The 19,505-nt window shown below is 37.3% G+C and overlaps 1 protein-coding gene across 1 annotated transcript; it reads left to right on the forward strand.

The window, feature by feature from the left end:
• The first annotated feature begins 9,646 nt into the window (after positions 1 to 9,646).
• LOC149216597 (disease resistance protein Roq1-like) lies at positions 9,647 to 18,776 on the forward strand. Its single transcript, XM_089392803.1, has 4 exons — positions 9,647 to 9,867; positions 9,983 to 11,119; positions 16,995 to 17,270; positions 17,377 to 18,776. The coding sequence occupies exons 2-4, from the start codon at positions 10,049 to 10,051 to the stop codon at positions 17,740 to 17,742; spliced, it is 1,713 nt and encodes a 570-aa protein (XP_089248929.1). The 5' UTR covers positions 9,647 to 9,867; positions 9,983 to 10,048; the 3' UTR covers positions 17,743 to 18,776.
• The last annotated feature ends 729 nt before the right edge of the window (positions 18,777 to 19,505 follow it).

Below are 19,505 nucleotides of genomic sequence, written 5' to 3' on the forward strand. Positions count from 1 at the left end.
AATGGTAGTTTCAGTTTTCTCGAAAGAACTATCCCTTTAAGTTCAACAGAATATGGCTTGAAGATGAGACTTTCAATAATATGATCCATGAAACTTGGCTATCTTTTGACCCTATGTCTGGATCTTCCCATTCGGATAAATTAATTGGCAAAATGAAGAGCTTAAGGATGAAGGTAAAGGAGTGGCAGGCTTTGAAAAAGCATTCAAACAAATTAGAACTTCTAGATATTAAAAAAGAACTGGAATCCATTGCCTCTGGTATGAACATGCAGTCCCTCCCATGGAGTGTTCGCTCATAGATTTGGGAACTGGAGAAAAAAAACAAAAGCTACTATCTATAGAGGAAGTGACTTGGCGACTTAAGATCTGGGCGATCTGGTTAAGGGAAGGCGATAAAAACACTAAATTCTTCCATCGCTTTGCAAACAAAAGACGTGAAGCAAATTTTGTATGGAAAATTAGGAAAGAAGATGGTAGTTTTATATACACTCAAGAAGAGATATCCAAGGAAGCTGTTAACCACTTTCAGAAGGCACACAAGAGGGACTCCCACAGAGAGATAAATGATATTATATGGGGAATTGATCTTTTTCCTCGCATATTTGAAGAGGTAGAAAACGATCGCTTATTTGCTGCTGTATCGGAAGATGAATTGCTAGCTGTTATGAAATCCTTTAAAAAAGACAAATGTCTTGGCCCCGACAGCTGGACCATTGACATTTTCATCCATTTCTTTGACATGATGAAAAAAGATATTTTGGAGATGGTTGAAGAATCTAGAATGAGGGGGAATATCAATCACATCATTTCCTCAACCTATATTGCTTTAATTCCCAAAAAAAGAGATTCATTATCTTTTTCAGACTTCAGGCCTATTTCATGATGTAACATTGTTTATAAAATCATCTCTAAAATAATAGCTGAAAGGATTCGCGGCATTCTCTCTCAATATCTCACAAAGGAACAACACGACTTCCTAAATGATAGGAATATACTAGAGGCAGTGGCGATTACACAGGAATGCTTACACTCAATGCATACGAAAAATATTGGAGCTGCCATTCTGAAAATAGATCTCAAAAAGGCTTATGATTGCCTTGACTAGAGTTATCTGAGGTGTCTGCTCATTAAGATTGGGTTGAGTGACCAATGTACAAAATGGATTATGGCATGTATGGAGGGAGTCAACTACGCCATTCTCATTAACGGATTCCCTACTCCCTTCTTCTCGGCTAAAAGGGGACTCCGACAAGGCTGCTCCCTTTCTCCCCTTCTGTTTATACTTGTAATGGACACTCTCAGCCTTCACCTTAGAAGGGTTGTTTCGATGGGGATTGTAAGACTACTTTGCATAAACAGAGGCATATCTTTTTCTCATAATCTTTTCGTAGATGATATTCTACTCTTTGCTATACCTTGTAGGCAAACATGGCAAAATCTGCATGTCATATTAATATCTTTCCAAAGAGCTACAGGTTTATGTATCAACGAAGGCAAATCATCTTTTCTTTATGGAAAGGTTAATATGGATGATATGGACTATATTTCACAACTCTAGAAGATTCAAGTAATTTCAATCAATGAAGGCATGAAATACTTGGGTTATCAATTGAAACCCACGGGCTACTCCTTATCTGACTGGTCTTGGATCCCCAACAGATTTTATAAAAGGATATCAGGATGGGAATTTAAATTCCTATCCTTAGCTCATAGGATGATTCTCACTCAATCTGTGCTTGCTCAAATTATTGTATATTGGACACACCTCTATTATATTCCTTCTGGTATCATTAAAAAATTAAATAGTCTAATGGCCACTTTTATATTGGGGGGGCGGAAAGGAGAAGAAGAAATTCCATCTCACAAAACTGTCTAATATCACCCTCCTCAAAAAAATGGGGGTTGGGGCATAATGAACCTTCGCCGTTTTGGGACAGCTCTCTTATGTAAATCCCTATGGAGAGTGGTTTTTGGAGATTGTTTATGGAGTAATGCTATAAAAATGAAATATCTAAGAAGTAGAGACTTCATATATTGGTACAGAGACAGATCACTGGGTCCTCCACATGGGTCAGCTATCTGGAGGAGTTTCCAAAAGGTGTTTCATTTCTTCTACAAGAATTTGGTATGGAAGTTTCAAACTGGAAACAATATTCTTATCGGCATTGACCCTATCATGGGAGTAGAAGTGGAATCCCCTTTCTCTCTTCACCTTTTAAAATTTCTTCATTAAAAAGGGTTATTTTTCTAGGCACAAGTTATTAAAGACTGGCAGGGAGCTATCCCGAGATGGAAATCTGATAGTGAATTGGGTCTAGATGATATAATGACTGCTCAATGGGAAAAAGCTATATGGGAGATAAATCATGCAGGGATATACAAAACAGAGGAAAATGACAACATGGCCTGGTGAGATGAAAGGGGAAGAACAAATGTTTTGGTTAGAGATATATATCTATCCATATCAGTAGCACAGCATGAGTTTTCTCAGAATATTTTTCCAAAAGCTTTTTGGAAATCAGGATGTCCTTTAAAAATCATACTTTTTTCCTGGTTAGTATTCCATAATAAAAACCTCGCATGGCCTAATCTTCAAAAACGGAACTGGCAAGGCCCAGCAATATGCTCCATCTGTCTATCTAAGACAAAAGATAACTTGCACATGTTTCTATGTTGCCCACTCACACTGATCCTGTGGAGGCAGCTGGCCACTTTTTTTGGTTTTACTATCATTCCTCATTCCTCCATTAGGGATGCCTTTGAATGGTGGAGTGCCCAGAAAACCATATGGCGACCTATTCTTCCTATTGTTTGTTGGTTTGTTTGGAAATGGCGGAACAAAAAACTCTTCCAAAATAGCAGGGAGGATTTCAAACTCCTATATGAAAAAATCATTTCTTTCTATCTCTTAATCCTTCCATATATTCACCAACGTTTGAAGCAACAGGAGATAAAAGACATCAATCACCAATCTATCTTTCCACGGGCTCATTTTGATGGTGCTGCTAAAGATGGTCGACGTGCATGTGGTTTTTACATATGTATTGATAAGGATCAACATTATTCTGTCTACTAGAATGGTGGCGTTGGGACCAACAACAAAGCTGAGGCCATGGATCTGCATGGTCTACTCACCTTCTGCTCCTTTTTGGGCATGGGTCCCATTCAAATCTTCGGGGACTCCAAGATCATTATTGAGCATGTTACCAACATACAGTCCATAAAAAATGACAATCTTTTAGGATGGCTACACAGGATTTCATCATTATGGAAGCGCTCACTCTATTCTATTTCTCGCATCAGGAGGTCTCAAAATGAGGAGGCGGATGAGCTTTCAAAGAAAGGACTGAAATCCCAATGCGGCGTGTGGTACCTGAACATCATGGTGAAATCAAAAACATACTGCATTCAACCTTTCTCTATGCCCGGTATATAGCTCAGTATTTTAACTTGGTATGTTTCATGAGCCCATCCACTCATTTATATCAGCTGAACAGGTATAAGTTTTGACTTATTTTTCTTCTATGCATAGAATCATACAGTTTTTCAAACGACCATCTTTTTTGAACAATCATCACACATATGGACAATGAGCCTGAATAGAATGTTTTGTTTTTGATGTACAGTTTCATCTTTTTCCTTACTAACCGGTATATGGTCAATTTCCATAATTGTATTCCACTTATAGAAATATAATCAATATACAGCTTTTTCTTTCTGAAAAAAAAAAAGTATAAAGTAGCCATAACTCTATATTCCCACTTCATTGATTGTGCCTACAATCCCACAAGCCGAAAAGTATATGCCACAAGGAAATATTAGAATTCAAGAACATTGTTCAACATGTATAAGCAAATGCCCAAATTCATTTTGAAACTAAAATATGTAAAGTAGTATAATTGCATTTGCAATTGATGTTTCTCCATCTCCACCTGGAAGAGATTCAAACTTCATAAGAAGAAACCATATCTTTTGCTTAACCAATTTATGCAGAAGTAGGTATGAAACTATGGCATTTTGATACCGTTCAACGGATATATATATATATATATATATATATATATATATATATATATATATATATATTGGAAGAGAGCGCTAATACGCTATAATAATTTCGATAGATACTACCTCATCGCCAAAACGAAATTGACTTACAAGCAGGGGAAAAGGTAGGAGCATCCTCTTTGCTCACAGTGTGGTTTTGATCTCCAGGTTAGCCACAGTGTAGTGTTGGTTTCCAGTTTAGCCACATGATAGTCTTAGTTTTTTATAGCTTTTTTTCCTTTGATAATAGCAAATTAAATACTGTAGTATTCATTCTGCATAGATAGGTACACATTCTACCATTTAAAACCATTCTCTTGGTGAAAAGAGTACACTTTCTTCTCAACAAAAGAATACCATTTCCTTTCCCAGAAGGGAACTAATTTTCTCTACCTGGACATGCGATTCTTTCATCATTTTAGTCAATTTTTTTTTTCTCTTAGCCCCCATTATCTCTTCATGCCTTAGGAAGTTTAGCTAGTTTCTATAAGTAAGAAACCTAGCCCACATGCGATCACTGGTCTTCACTTAGTTTTGAGAACATTTATTTTATTTCTTCTTTCCTCTAAAACACAGAACTAAAAACATCAACGAATGTATCAGTCTAAGGGAAGATGCAACAACTATTTTGACTCTTCAAGACATCTCAAAAGATATTGTATCCAAGATGAAAAGACCTCCAACTCTTGGCCAGATTGAAATTAATTGCAAGTAATACTTCCCCTTCTTTCGAAGGATCTCGTTTCACGGTGTTTAAAGAAAATTAGTATGTGCCTGGATGATAAACATTATTGGAATGCTCAAATGCTTTGGTTGCACATAAATGCATTTCCAGAAATCAATTTGTAGGATAAAAGAATTTGTTTGGTCAAAGGCTTCAAAAAATCCATATGTTCTACATTTAACAGCTGAGAGAAAATTGTTTATGTTTCCCCTCATAATTATCTCATTCTTTTTGAGAAGCTATTCTTTCTAGATTGAAAATAAAATGACTAGTACTAGGAAACACCAGATTTATTAGATTTGAATTAGCTAAAGCATATTGGTTTTGTTCTCCTAACCTAAACTGATTGACCCAATTGACTTTCACCAAATAAGAACTTTGAATACCTTTCAAAGAAGCCATTCTTGAAGCAGTTTCCTCATATAGTTGTGATCTATGGAATAAAAATTGCACACCAATGAGGGCTTGCATAAAGTATGTTGCATGTATGTCAAAATTAAAGTACAATATGAAAATGAAATTATCGAAATTGTATTCTAAAGAGATAAGAAATAAAGCCGTGATTTTCTTCCTTGGACGAAGAAAATAACTTTCATTAATGGAGAATTAAGAGAGATGCCAAGAAGTGTCCCAATAATTTGTAGAATCTGCTGCAACGTTGGATGTTCATGAAACTCCTTCAGGAGAACATTAACCCTTTCCCGAAGTCTTAGAAGGGGTTCTACCATTAATCCCATCTCGTATGTATTTGAATCCTGCATGCAACCAAAACTTGAGATTAAGAGAACTATCACATCCTTACACTATATCCTCAAACAAAACCAGATGTTCTACAATTATTCATGGTAAATAACCTTGTAAATATTGTATTTTGCATAGGATGACTGGGAGAGCTTCTAGTGCTCCAAACACAAACGCAACAAATGGTCTGACAATTTTTTTTCATCCAATCTTGCAGGTAAAAAATACCTAGTCCCTGCTCTCTCCTCCTTCCTATACTACCACCAACCAACGATAGTCGATCCCGTTATGTTAGACACCACACCATGGCATGCACAAAGCCACCTGGTGTGTCGAGCCATGTGGAGTGCCCTTTGTATACTATTACAAACGTCCGAAGCGTATGAAATAAACAAACATTTAATGTTTACCGATTAATGTTAGCATTACTTCCATTACTGAAACAAAAATCAATTAAATAAGTCCAATGCATGCATAATATAACCTCTTTGAATACATAATATAACCACTATGCTTCAGCTGCCTCGGGGAGAGGCCAAATAAGATGATCAAACATCTTATTGGCCATGGAAATCTTGATATCAAATCTGATAGGCTATTTAAGAAATAAGAGGAGCGTGAAAGCTAAAAACTTTAGGTTATATGTAAAAGAGACTAATGCTATCATCGAAAATCGATTACTAATAGTCCCTGTTGGCAGGGACTAAAAAGATGTATACTAAAAAGAAAGATCATAATTCAAGAACACTATTACATGCAAATGTCCAAATTCATTTACGAATGCTTATGTTCATTTTTATAGTAAAATAGGTAAAGTAAATGGGTATTCATTGCTAAATGTTTATGTTCATTTTTATATTCAAATAGGCAAGGTGAATGGGTATTTGGTATAAAATATGTTTGTTTTGAAATGAGAATTTCTATGATTGTATTATTTTTAATGGAATTTGAATGGAAATTGTTAGTGAGGAAATTTTCATATTTACTCAATATTTTAATTTGATTTGTTGTAGTTTTTATTCATTCTAGTAAGAAAATATTCATATATACTCAAGATTTAATCGAGATCAATTTTTATTAATCAATCTAATTCTGAATCAGCACAAATATATAAATAGAATTGAAAATTCACTCTTAAAAATATGACATTTTATTATAACTTTATGTATTTATTAATATTCCACCATTTACGCATAAACTTTTGCAAATTAAGAGTTTTATATTAAATACAATTTTACAATAATTGTTATATCTATAATAAAATTTAACAAAATATTTATCATTCTACTTTATAAACATTCCACCTCTAAGACAAACTTTTGCGAATTAATGATATTATGTTAGCCCTATTAATAGAGAAATGATGCTCGGTCAAGTCACTAAATGACCTCGACCTACTACTTATCGATAAGCAGTCGTCGATGTTTATGTAATGTAAATATTAAGTTTATATTTAAAAAAATGGTTTTTTATTTAAAATATATATAAAATGATTGAAGAAAGTTTAAAATAAGTTGTGATTTTTGTACGTTTCTATATAAACAGAAAGCTTAATTTTTGGGTATGGATTATTTGTATAGATGAAGTAATTGGAATGGAAATATCTGAAAAAGAAAGGTAATATATGCCCATACATTTTACATTAAGTCTATCACTTAATGATTAATTATGTTAGTGATGGGTTGTTAAAAATTGTTTTGGTTATACCAATAAAACTTTAGGTGATGTCATGGGCATGTATGAGTGGGTGTGCCATCTGGTATGGTCAGGTGTTAAATTTGATGTCGGTTTACACGTTTTTGGGTTTTTTTGCCGTAAAATACAATTTATTTCCAAATGAACACATCAGCCATAACTCGTAAAAAATTTACAGAAATGTCATAATGAAGGGCTTATGGAAAAATCCCTCGTTTCAAATTTGATATAGATATATATATTTAAAATAATTTATTTTTACTAGGCTCGCAGTACCCACCTCTAAAATAATTTATATACACCAGGTTGGTAGTGCCCGTCCTCACAGATGAAAAAATTGGAAGAATCGAGGCCTCTTTCTGCTTTGGATTCCCGCCAAAGATTTGAAATCAATTCTCCAAGGGCTCTCAGTGGAAGTCAGGTTGCTAAACTGGAAATCGTGAGCCACGCAGTAACTGAGAATGATGATGGATCTCCCCACGGTAGGGCTCTCCTTCAAGGTCTCCAAAGGGAGATTGTAGTGGAACTTGGAAGGAGTTTATACAACAATGACAAGGCTTTGTGAGAGTGGCAAAGAGTTTTTTTCATAAGGATTTAATTATGATGCCTATTTACCACTATTGCTACATTCCTTGTTCTCCAAATATGCCTCTTTCCATATAACAATTTTTTTTCCAAGTCTCCCATTTAAATGAGAGGGGGAGTTTGAGTTCTCACTCGTTAAATGAAAACTCAAACTCCCCCTCTCATTTACATGGGATATAAGATATAATAGGTAAATGCTACTTAATTTTCACTTCTATTTATTTCTTATCTTATGATTTTGTATATTACCTTTTGTGAATATCTAAGGACAAAGAGGAGCTACTCGAGAAAGTTGTTGAATGTGTTGAAAAAATTAAAAAGTCATAGTTGGATGTGGCCTAATATTCGAGAAAGTAGGAGATTTTGAAAGTAGGAAAGACTACATTGACTATGCTATTTTTTTATTAGGCCTCACAAAAAATGTGAAAAACTCTTTGTATCTATGATATTGCACAACTTGCAAAAGAGGGAACTCGCAACGGCAAGGTAAGTTCCTTTAAATTTTTCCCTGTACCAATTGCAAAGATCTATATATTCATTTCGATTTTAACATTATGTATATATTTTCTAATGAGTAACAAAGTATTTGTATGATGTTAAATTTATAGACTCTATCCTTTAATTAGAAATCTCAATTTTGTGGTTTGTAGTGTATTTTATTAAGTAATAAGTGACATGGATGATAGGTGTTTGAGAAGTTTGTTTTGGTTCAAGTGATTGTGATTAATTTCATACTAAAATAGAGTAGGTTTCAAGTAACTGTGCCGAGTAAAAATAAATATTAAAAGTCATGTGAAGGGCAATTTAAAAATAAAACCTGTCATCAAAAAAATTCCTGAGGGATAAAGGCACCCGTCAAATTTAACTCCTAGGTACATTGATGTCCACCTAATACCCACTTCTCCATCAGGTCCAGTTATGAAAGACAAATTTAACTCCGAGGTACTGTGTCCATATATTCTTAAAGTGTATTAAATACCCTATGGCTACACAAATATTGCTGCCCACTTAATACCCACTTCTCCATCACGGTCGAGTTATGAAAGAGACCCTTCTCACACAAATTTAACTCCGGGGTACTGTGTCCATATATTCTTAAAGTGTATTAAATACCCTATGGCTACACAAATATTGTTGCCCACTTAATACCCACTTCTCCATCACGATCGAGTTATGAAAGAGATCCTTCTCACCCACCCCTACAGTGGAAATGTTTTGATTTTGATTCATCTTTTAAAAATTATTATTAGAATTTTAGGTTGCATAGACTCTTTCACCTTATATGTTGTAGATATTGTGGATACATTATGAATATAAATATTTCTATTATAAAGCAAAGGAACACCCTACACAACTTACTTAATAAGATAAAAAAAAAAAATAACATAGATAAAAAAGAAAAATAACATGAATAAAATGTTTCAAAAAATATACATTAGAGAAAAACCTTATACAACTTACTTAATAAGATAAAAAAAAATATATAAATAAAATGTTTCAAAAAATACACCTTAAATTATTTAATTGATGGATTCACAAACACCATAGAATTCAATTATTCAAAATTTAGTTACTATTTACTAATTAATAATGTGAAAATTCATTTATTTTGTCATGCAATGCTAATATGATATGGTAATAGATAAATAAAGTGAATTTAAATGGGGTGAAAGAGATTGATATGGTTACTATGATATGGTAATAGATAAATAAAGTGAATTTAAATGGGGTGAAAGAGATTGATATGGTTACTGTCAATCAAACCAAGTGGCGATGTGCTTTTCTGAATAGGCTTCTTATTATTTATTCGTGGATAAAAAAGAAATGAATTTCTTTTGTTACTCCAAAAAAAACCTTATCCATCTCGCTTCGTCTCCTCCACCAAAATTGTTCATTAGACCCACCTCACCGCCCCTACCGGCTGATATCCCATGGATTCCATGTCCTCCATGTGAAATCTTTTGCTCTCGGGCCGTGAGCGTACGTTGAAGCCGAGACGACTTGCAGAGATAACATTCAAAATGGGAGAGACATTCTTTGTAATGTTGCAGAGCTAACTGGCATTTAACTGGACGGTGAGTGAGAGAGATATAATTTTTACATTTTGTTGGATCGATAGGTATATGATGATTTAGGTAGGCATATGATGACTCACAGGTTATTTTGCTCTCTGGATGAATGAATATTCAGGGACGAAGACGAGCTCTTGGATAAGATTGTGCTGCAAATAATTCCGCCACAGTTGGATGTGCCCAAATGGCAGAGTATGGAACTATTTTGGAGGAAAAATTAAAAGATTTTGAAGATAGTGTGCTATTTAAACATACAGAGAAACGCCAGGCCACGGTTGTGGGGATTGTGGGTCTGGGCGGAATTGGGAAGACAACGCTGACCAAAGAATTCTTCAAGCTTCGGAGATCAGATTACGCTGGATCCTCCTTTTTATCAGACGTGAGGGAAAATGCAGCTAGAGGGAATGTAACTTCTTTGCAGAGTAAACTCCTCAGCGACCTGCAAGGAAATAGAGACATCAAAATTAGGAGCTTGCATGAAGGTATAGGGATACTTGTGAAAAATCTCGAATCTTGTCATGCGCTCATAGTATTAGATGATGTAGATCGTATTGACCAATTAGATGCCTTCTTGCCAATTAGGCATGTCCTTGACCCCAAGAGTTTGATTTTGGTTACGACTCGTAACAAGGATGTCCTGACATCTTCGAGGATACTAGAAACTTCAATTTACCGCCGCGTAGGAATGAATAGACAAGCCTCCCGAGAGATTTTCTGTTCCTGTGCCTTCTCGCAGTCATGTCCACCCCAAGGATTTGAAAGTGTAGTAGAGGTATTTTTAGATGAATGTGGTGGACTGCCATTACTTTTGAAAGCGTTTGGGGGTCTTCTATGTGGAGAAAATGATCTATGTAAATGGGAAGAAGTACTGGTCAGATTAAGAAACATTCTACCTGGAGAAATCCAGCAGGCACTTAAGATTTGTTATGACTCACTCGCTGAAGAAGAGCAGGAAATTTTCCTAGATATTGCGTGTTTTTGTATAGGGAAAGACAGGGATACGTGGATAGGAATATGGGATGAATCCGGGTGGAAAGGTTTGGTGGGATTTCAAAATCTAATGAATAAGGGTCTTGTCGAAGTGGACACTGAAAATAAGATAGTAATGCACGATCACTTAAAAGACTTGGGAAGATATACGGGAAGAGATAAAGTGCCGCGGCGTTTTTGGAACGTAACCATGGGAATAAATAGTTATCTGTTTTCGTTTTCGAGGAGGGCAACCACAGAGGATCTGCTGGAGCGATTATCATCTGTAAGTGCATCCTAACCTGTTGGGTCTCAGGACACCACATATCTCCACAATGGTATGATATTGTCCAATTTGGGCCTAAGCCCTTATGGGTTTGTTTTTGGGCTTTACCCCAAAAGGCCTCATTCCAATGGAGATATTTGTTCATCCTTATATACCCATGATCCTTCCCACTTCTACCACTTCTAATAAATGTGGGACTTTGTTCGTATACCCAACAATCCTCCCCTCGAACAAAGGACCATCGAGCCTCCCCTCAAACCATCCACAGGATTCTCCCCTCTCTACCAACCAGGATTCTCCGCTCCAATGCGTTGGTGGCTCACGCCTTACATGGTAGCACCACCTGTCTAGAGAGCTTGCTCCATCCCAGGTCAACTCCTCTTCACCGTGTTGGTAGGCAAGACACGTCCATGAAGAATCCGGAGCACACCGCCTGTTTAACCGAGCTCATCCTCAGGCTTACGGGGGCTCACCCTCTTTGTTTCGGCATTCCGAGGATTCATCCACTTGGGTAACCTCGAACTTGGCTCTGATACCACTTCTAGAAATTAACAGCAGAGAAAGAAAGAAAGAACAGTAACAACAGAATGAGAGAAGACCAAAGACCAAGAAAAAGAAATTGAACAGCAGAGAAAGAAAGAAAGAACAGTAACAACAGAATGAGAGAAGACCAAAGACCAAGAAAAAGAAATTGAATGTGTGAATCTGTTTTATTCGATGATCATTTTCATTACAAGGTATTCGATTTATTACGTGAACATCTACCGTTATGCTAAACTACCCGTTACATAACTAAAAAATTGGTTACAAAACTGAAGTTCGTTGTCAAACCAACAAACTCCACCTTGACAACAACTTTCCCATTCATCATCTTTCCTGCAAGCCAAGAGAAGCTAAACACCATCGCAACTTCTCTACTGTAACTGGCTTTGTGAATATGTCTGCACAATTTTCTCGTGTGTGGACCTTTTTAAGAGCTACTTTTCCACCATCGATCACATGTCTCAGAAAATGATATCTCACATCAATGTGCTTGGTTCTGCTGTGATAGGCAGGATTTGTGGCCAAGTGAATAGCACTTTGACTGTCACAAAGTACACTCACTTTCTCCTGCGCCCTTCCAATTTCATCGAGCAAACCCTTTAACCAGATTGCTTCTTTACTGGCATCTGAAGCAGCTATATATTCAGCTTCGGTAGTGGACAATGCAACCGTGTCTTGAAGCTTTGACATCCAACTAATGGCTCCACCTGCAAGAGTAAAGACGTAACCTGTAGTAGATCTTCTTTTGTCCAAATCACCTGCATAGTCAGCATCTACATATCCGCAGACTGATCCTTCACTACCATCAAAGACGATGCAATGATCTCTTGTGCCTCTTAGATATCGAAGCACCCATTTCACTGCTTGCCAATGTTCTTTACCTGGATTTGCCATGAATCTGCTGACAACTCCAACTGCATGTGAAATGTCAGGTCTTGTAGATACCATCGCATACATTAAGTTGCCTACTGCATTTGCATATGGTACATGAGACATATACTGCTTTTCTTCATCATCTCTAGGACTCAAAACCGAAGAAAGCTTAAAATGGGAAGCTAAAGGAACATTAACATGTTTCACATTATTCATAGAGAACTTTTCAAGTACCTTCTCCACATACTTCTGCTGTGACAACCAAAGCTTACCATTTTTCCTGTCTCTGTGTATCTCCATGCCCAAGATATGTTTTGCTGCTCCAAGATCCTTCATATCAAACGCCCTAGAGAGTTGAGCCTTTAACTTGTTGATCTCTTCCATGCTTTTGCTTGCAATAAGCATATCGTCAACATACAAAGCTAAGATAATGAATATGCCATTGAAACTTCTGAAGTACACACAATGATCATACTCACTTCTTATAAAGTTGTGGCTCACCATGAAGGAATCAAACTTCTTGTACCATTGTCTGGGAGACTGCCTCAGACCATACAATGATTTCCTGAGCTTGCAAACTAATCTTCTGCTGCGACCTCGCACAAAACCTTCTGGTTGTTCCATATATATCTCTTCGTTCAAATCACCATGTAGAAAAGCTGTTTTAACATCTAACTGTTCTAACTCAAGATTAAGCAACACAGTTAGTGCCAACACAGTACGTATAGAAACAAGTTTTACAACTGGAGAAAAAATCTCATGAAAGTCTATACCTTCAACCTGAGAATACCCTTTTGCTACCAGTCTCGCCTTATACCTCTCGATACTACCATCAACTTTCCGTTTCAGCTTGAAGACCCATTTACACCCAACAACACTTCTCCCTTCAGGAAGCTCTACAAGATCCCAGGTATTGTTCTTGGCTAAGGAGTCCATTTCTTCTTCCATAGCCTTTTTCCATTTCTCGCTATCTGTATCATCTATCGCTTCCTGATAACAAGACGGTTCCCCATCTTCAGTAACCAAAGCAAAAGATGAAGCAGCAGAATCTTCATACCTTTTGGGAGTTTTCTTCGCCCTTGTAGACCTTCTCAGAGCGACTGGTTGCTGAACTGCTTCAGAAACTTGCTCTGGTTCAGAAGCTTCAACGGCTTCCTTTGTGTCTTCAACACCTTTGTCTCCAGAAGTCTCTCCTTCCTTTCGACTGTCATCGAAAGATCTAGCCTCCAACTGAACTCGTTGACTCGGCGATACCTGTTCCTGTTCAATTCTTTCAACATTTGATTTTAACAAAGAGGATTCATCAAATGTTACATCTCTACTGATAACTATCTTCCGCAATGTAGGATCCCACAACCTATATCCTTTCACTGCATAGTCATACCCAACAAAGACATAACATTTCGACTTTGGATCTAACTTTGAACGCTGATTTTTAGGAATAAGAGAATAAGCATCACAGCCAAATATCCTCAAATGAGAATAGTCACAAGACTGACCTGTCCAGACTTCTTCAGGAATTTTACACTCAATTGCTACTGAAGGTGATCTGTTAACCAAATAACAAGCAGTAGATACTGCTTCTGCCCACAACTCCTTTTGCAAGTTAGCATTGCTGATCATGCTTCTGGCTCTTTCCATAAGAGTCCGATTCATACGCTCAGCAACACCATTTTGCTGAGGAGTATAAACAGCAGTTTTGTGTCTAACAATGCCCTCATCCTTACAGTATTGTTCAAATTCAATAGAAGTGAACTCACCGCCATTGTCAGTTCTTAGACATTTAATAGATTTGCCTGTTCTTTTCTCTACCATTACTTTAAATTGTTTAAACACATTGAATACATCAGCTTTCCTTTTTAGCAGATAGACCCAAACTTTACGAGAATAATCATCAATGAACGTTACAAAATACAAAGCACCTCCATATGACATAACAGGGGAAGGCCCCCACACATCAGAATGAATGTAGTCTAAAACATCTTTACTATTATGATTACCAACTTTAAATCTCTGTTTACACTGCTTCCCATACACACAATGTTTACAGAAATCTAAATTCAAGGATTTCAGACCGGGAAGAGATTTACGTTTCATCAGTATGTGAAGACCTTTCTCGCTCATATGACCCAAACGCTGATGCCACAGACGAGTACCTGCTTCTTCCTTTTCCGACGCAACCGCTGCTTCACCGACCTGAGTACTTCCTTTTAACCTGTAAAGATTCCCGACCTTCTCTGCCTTCATAACCACAAGGGCACCTTTGAAGACTTTCAAAACGCCATTCTGACCTGTAAACTTATAACCATCTGAATCCAACACTCCCAAAGATATTAAATTTTTCTTCAAATCAGGCACATGTCTAACACTAGTTAATGTCCTAACTGTGTTATCATACATCTTAATCCTAATATCTCCCATCCCAACAGTCTGACATGACATATTGTTACCCATAAACACAGAACTACCGTTTACACTTTCATACGAAGTAAACCAGTTTCTATGTGGGCACATATGATGCGAAGCACCAGAGTCTAACAGCCAGCTATCAAAACTATGAGAGACATTACATTCAGGTGAAGTTTCATCTATCATACACAAATCTTCAGCAGATAAAACTTCGTCTACAATACCTGAATCAGCCTGATTCGCTTCGTTCTTCAGGTTTTCGGATTCCTTCCGCTTCCAACAGTCCTTCCTCAAGTGTCCAACCTTACCGCAGTTCCAACATTTTACCTTACACTTCTTGCCCTTCGATTTCGACCTGGAAGACCCCCTTGGTTTGTCTCCTCTTTCCTTTGAGCGTCCTCTAGCGACCATGGCTTCTGACGCAGTTGTATCAGTGCTGGATTTCCTTCGTACTTCCTCAGACAGAAGAGCTCCCACGACTGATTCAAACTTCAAAGAATCACCAGAGCTGAAACTGATTGAGGTTACGAAGTGATCCCATGATTCAGGCAGAGAACACAACAAGGTTACGACTTTATCTTCTTCCTGTATTTTGACTTCCATATCCGTTAATTGACAAATTAGTGTATTAAAAACATTCAAATGATCTGCAACACTTGAACCTTCCTTCATTCGAAGACTGTATAATTGTCGTTTCAGATAAATTCTGTTGGTTAGTGATTTTGTCATATAAAGGTTTTCAAGTTTTTCCCACAAACCTGACACCGTGGTTTCTTCAACGATGTTGAAGAGAACTTCATCCGCTAGACATAGCCGGATGGTACTGAGTGCTCGGGCATCCAAGTCCTCCCATTCTGTAGTAGTCATGGTTGTAGGTTTCTTACTAACCCCGTCCAATGCCTTGTGCAACCCTTGTTGCACAAGCAGATCCTTAACCTTCAGTTTCCAAAGAGCAAAATTGCTCTTTCCGGTGAATTTCTCCACCTCGAATCTTGCATTCGACATCTTGGCCATTTTTTTCCCTCCTTCCTAGGATTTCAGGCTTTAAAAAGATAACTTCCCCCTTGCAAACCCTTTTGTTTTTCGTGCAAATCTCTTGCAAACTTGTTCTTCTACAATATTTAAAAAAAAACTACAATACCCTTTTCAATCCTTTTCAATCTCTGCTGCTATCGTAAAAAACAAACTGAATATCTGCTGTCTGAAAAATTCTGAACAAACAACCTTATCTTGTTTTAAAAACGGCAATCTGCTATCCCCTTTTTTTTTTAAAAACACCTGCTATCTTGTTTTAAAACTGCAATCTGCTATCCCTTTGTTTTTTTTTTTTAAGAAACACTGCAAAAAACCCTTCCTTTTTTTTTTTTTTAAAATGTCTGCTTTTAAAAAAAAACGATACCCTCCCACGGGCCGTCCTCAGGGATCTGCAAACCTTTTTTTTCTTTTAAAAAAATTTCAGCAGACAAAAAAAAACATACCCGGATCAACGTACAGCCAATCCACCGATGCCGGATTCAGAGCTTCAACGCACAGCCAGGCCGGATTCAGGGTCTGCTACCGTTTGCACAGGATTCAGGGTTACAAACGCTGTCCACAGTCAAGCATCTTGCTGCAACGTCTTGTTGCAACGCCGCTGTCCACACCGTCCACAGGTCAACGCAGGGATGCTGTCCACAGGGCCGTCCAAAGGGCCGTCCGTCGTCTTCAACTTCAACCGTCCAAAGGCTCCGATACCACTTGTTGGGTCTCAGGACACCACATATCTCCACAATGGTATGATATTGTCCAATTTGGGCCTAAGCCCTTATGGGTTTGTTTTTGGGCTTTACCCCAAAAGGCCTCATTCCAATGGAGATATTTGTTCATCCTTATATACCCATGATCCTTCCCACTTCTACCATTTCTAATCAATGTGGGACTTTGTTCGTATACCCAACATAACCATCCTAACCTTTGTTTCCAAGTCAACAAATTCAAAGATTTTTAATTAGAAAAATTCATTGCGTCTTATGTTACAATTCTCCATTGATTCGAATTAACTAACCAACAGGGGATAACGCAAGTCCGCGGAATTAGAATGTATCCCGGACATCCTATCGTCGGCAGCCTTGAGCCGTTCGGAATGATCAGTAACTTGCATTTCCTTGAAGCTGAAGGCAGTGTTGTAGAAAGCATATTGACAAAGGTGCGGTCCCCGAAACTAATGTGGCTCCACTGGATTAATTGTCCCCACTCTTCCCTGCCTCCCTGGCTTCGGATGCACGATTTAAGAGTTTTAGAAGTGGCCGGGAAGGAATTGAAAATATTGTGGAAATGTGAATCTCAGGTATGTAGATGTACATGCAGTCGTTATGCAGAAAGGATTATTATATTTTAAGATGAGAAGCATTATGGTTTTATCTTCCTTTCTCCTTGAAATACAAACATTGCAGGCACCTATGCACTTGCGAGAATTGATCGTTGATGCTCCACTTTCGAAGTTTCCAAAGTCATTAGAGCAGCTGAAGCACCTTAAAATGATTGAAGCGAAGGATGCGTATCTGGCAACGCTACCAGAAGAATTTTGTTACCTGCCTTTTTTAAAATATTTAAAGCTAAAAGACTACCAGATTCTTCCAGATTCGGACGGGAATTTCAGCAATATCCAACTGACTGACGGAAGAAATCAGGAGAGCATTTCAGATTCCATGGACAATTTAAAGAATCTTAATCTCACCGATCTGGAGCGTTGCACAAGTTTGGAGATGCTTCTCACAGCTATAGTTTGGAGACACTTCCAAAGTCCTTACGGAAGTTAATAAAGTTCCAACGCATCCATCTGTAGCGGCAGCGGTACAAAAATTTGAACATGTTTCCAAATCTCCAAAGCATGCTTCACATTTGAAGACGCTCCCAGCTTCTTTTGGGAGCTTTATAGATCTGCAACAACAGAGGGCATAATAGTAATGTAAATTTACAGGAGCTACTAGATCGTCAAACTCTGATATTTCTGAAGTTCTTAAAGCTACTGTCTACTCCTGCATCAAAACCTCAGGTAATCATTTTGCCCAAACTCAAGGGGGTCAAGTGGGAGAGATTCTCTATATATTTTATTCCAATAATGTAAATGATGAGGACCTGTTAGGTCCTCAAACTCTGATATTTCTGAACGTGTTAAAGCTACTGTCTACGCCATGCAGGAGCATCAAACCCCTAGGTAATTATTTTTCCCAGACTCAAGGGTCATGAAATTTTCCAAGTGGGAGAGATTCCCTATAAATTTTATTGCAATAATGTAAATGTACAAGAGCTGTTAGGTCCTCAAACTGATATTTCTGGTGGTGTTAAAGCTACCGGCTACCCAGGCAGGAGCATCAAACCTCTAGGTAACCCTTTTGCCCAGACTCAAGGGGTCATGAAAATTTTCAAGTGGGAGAGATTCTCTATAAATTTTATTCCAAGGGGAGAGATTCCCTTAAATAAAATTTACGTATGTATAAATCTAGAAATAAGCAATTTTCATGTATTCATTCATGTAATTATAGGTGTACAGATTTTAGAAAAAATCTAGGTTGTTCTAAAATTTTGGTGAGTTGGCATTTTTGACTATGTGGCACATTGTAAAACAGCCAAGCAAACAAACCGGGGTTTTTTTGTATCTCTTCTAGAAAATGGACAGTTGTAAATGCAACCCCATAAGGTAGAAGATATTTTGATTTGTATTATGCTAGTAGAAGTAGTGGTGTAGTGTAGAAGATAAGATAAAAAGGAACACAGAGCTAGAATGCCGGAGGTAGAGAAGAGGGCTGAGTATGCCCATATTGTGTACACGGTCAAGAATTTCTGTGTAGTTGAATTTGATTTATTAAGTGAAATTTTATATGCATATGTTATTGTGAATATTTCGGTCTATTGTGATGAATTTCTCTGTTGAGCATAAATGGTAAACAGACTGAGCATGTGATTGTATAGTCTGAAAATTGTATGAAATTCTTTTAATGGAATATGGAATATGAAAATTGTATGAAATTCTTTTAATGGAATATGGAATATGAGTACAGCAGGTTGATAATTGGGTGATCTCCAGCAGTCAGTAATTACAGTAGTATGTGATTGTTATGAGGAGGACTTACAACCTCTTGAGATAATGGAACAGTGGTTTCGATTTGAGGATAAGCTGATGGCATCGATCAATTGTCTGTGGTAAGTGTCTCTGTGTATTTAAATGGCATGGACTAACATTGCTCTGTGTTGAGCAATATAGCAGATCCAAGTTGTGAATTAAACCCTGAGAAATGGGCATTGGTAATGGAGGAAAAACCCAGCAAGTAGATCATTGATCCAGATGTGGTCAAACAAAGATGATGGAAAATCACTATCATGAATCGCACTAATCTTCAAGCAGGGTATTAAAGCTGTGGAACGATTTGTTTGGTAATATCCCCAGTAGTATACGGTATATTCAAATAGTCAATCATGTCCAGTTTCTGGTGAGAGTAATACATTAGTACACTCATGGTTATAAATTGTGGATATATACCTGTAGTAAGCAGAGTTATAAATTGTGGATATATACCTGTAG

The sequence above is a fragment of the Pinus tabuliformis genome, chromosome 1_1, assembly GCF_031772625.1.
Source record: "Pinus tabuliformis cultivar Carrire ecotype Pingquan chromosome 1_1, CPIR1, whole genome shotgun sequence".
In the NCBI taxonomy this organism is placed as follows: Eukaryota; Viridiplantae; Streptophyta; class Pinopsida; order Pinales; family Pinaceae; genus Pinus; species Pinus tabuliformis.